At 52.8% G+C, this 1,649-nt stretch overlaps 1 protein-coding gene across 1 annotated transcript in view; it reads right to left on the reverse strand.

Annotated features, from left to right (window-relative positions):
- NEDD4 (neural precursor cell expressed, developmentally down-regulated 4, E3 ubiquitin protein ligase) overlaps positions 1-1,643 on the reverse strand; it is a 154,038-nt gene extending 152,395 nt beyond the window's left edge. The window contains exon 1 of the mRNA XM_019504263.1: positions 1,546-1,643. Within this exon, the coding sequence (XP_019359808.1) occupies positions 1,546-1,596 (51 nt within the window). The 5' untranslated portion in view covers positions 1,597-1,643. The remainder of the gene's footprint in view (positions 1-1,545) is intronic.
- Between the last annotated feature and the right edge of the window lie 6 nt (positions 1,644-1,649).

Genomic DNA, 1,649 nt, shown 5'->3' on the forward strand with positions numbered 1-1,649 from the left:
TCTAGGTCCCTTCCGACTCATTGATTCTATGATTCTATATTTTCTTCTGCTTAAAAAAAGTAATCAAAGTCTGAGCACACACTACACTTCCCAAAGCTTGTCATTTTATCAGATTTGGAAGTATTTTCTTAGGGACAATAAGAGATACCTAGCACAAAGGCCATCCACCTCACCAAATTCTGAATCTGCTCCAAAGCACAGGGACACTTCCACTGTCCAAAGCACCTCAAAATATACTATTGGTAAAATAAATTTTTCTTCAGCTTGATCTTGCACAGTTTTGACTTAACTCTTCCTATACTGATATACGAAATCTATTTTTCCCCTGGGAGCATGGTAAAACATTCATCCAAGTGGTTAGTAAGCTCAGTTTTAAGCAACTTAAAACAGTGTAACAGGTAGGGCAAAGAAAACATAAGGGGTAGTGCTACCAGCTAACAGAATTCCAACCCAATGGGATTTCTAAGTCTGACAGACACTCAAGGCTACGATGACTTCCCCAGAAACCGCACACATTTAGAAACCAGACAACTACCACAGTAAACTAAAGCTAACACTTAAACTTTTTGAAGATTACACACTCCTTCAAAGCACAGAAGTCCAGCCCATTTACACAGGCCTGCATCAACAGGATAACAGAAGAGCATTCATTATTCCTGTCACTCTTGGGCAAAGAAAGCATCCTGCAGGGCAACATATCCTGTTGGCTCTCAAACAACCTTGTAGACACCCCCACAGAACAATTTTCAAATGCAAAAATTAAGTCTCTTTGAATAAAGTTACCAAATTTCCTCTTTGTAACCTTGCATCTCCTCCCTGCTCACATGTAAGAGGAACCTTACATTACATACTTATCCTTACACCTGTGTACACCATGTAGCTACAGACTCCACTTCCAGTTTGCCCAGCACTCAGAGGCTTCCTCTTCCCTTTACTGAACGGTAACAAAGAGAGTTACAAAGGTTTGTTGGGAGCCGGCCACGCAACAGGCTACCACAGGCCCCGGAGACAGCCAGCAGCTGCCCCAACAGCCTATCATCTAACCCCAAGGAAGTAAATGCTCACAGACTTGCTACACCAGGCGCCTGTGACCAGCACAGCAATTAGTCTTCATCAGAAAGGAAGAGGCAGGCTCAGGACAGCAGGCGTGGAGCCTTGCGGAGAGAGGCGGAGGGCAAACTCCGACACCAGCCCTTGGACCCTGTCCAGGCGAGCCGGGCCCTCTGGCGGCGGGAGCTCCCGAGCGCACCCCGGCCACGGGCAGCCCCGCGCTTCCTCCTCAGCAGGCGATGAACAGGGGCAAACTCAGGCGCCACCTGAGCCCTGCCAGGAATAACCGGGGGGGTAAGGGCACCTTGGGACCCAAACCGCGCTCCGCCCCGCCCCTGCGGCATCCCCCGCTCGGCCCCGGCCCCGGCCCCTCGCTCGGCTGCGAGACACCACCCCCGGACAGGAGGGATCCACCCGGCCCCACCCACGAGGGACCCTAGGAATCCAGCGGGCCGCGCTCCCACATCGCGGCGACTCCCCAGGGCCCGGCCTCACCTCGTCCCCCGCCAGCCCCAGCATCGGCGGCTCCACGGGAGAGGCCGCCATGGTGCCTCCACGCTCGGCACTGCCGGGCACCGGGACCCTCTCGGCCCCGCCCG

Source organism: Gavialis gangeticus, unplaced genomic scaffold (genome assembly GCF_001723915.1).
Source record: "Gavialis gangeticus isolate Ggan-Ray unplaced genomic scaffold, GavGan_comp1, whole genome shotgun sequence".
Lineage (NCBI taxonomy): Eukaryota > Metazoa > Chordata > Crocodylia > Gavialidae > Gavialis > Gavialis gangeticus.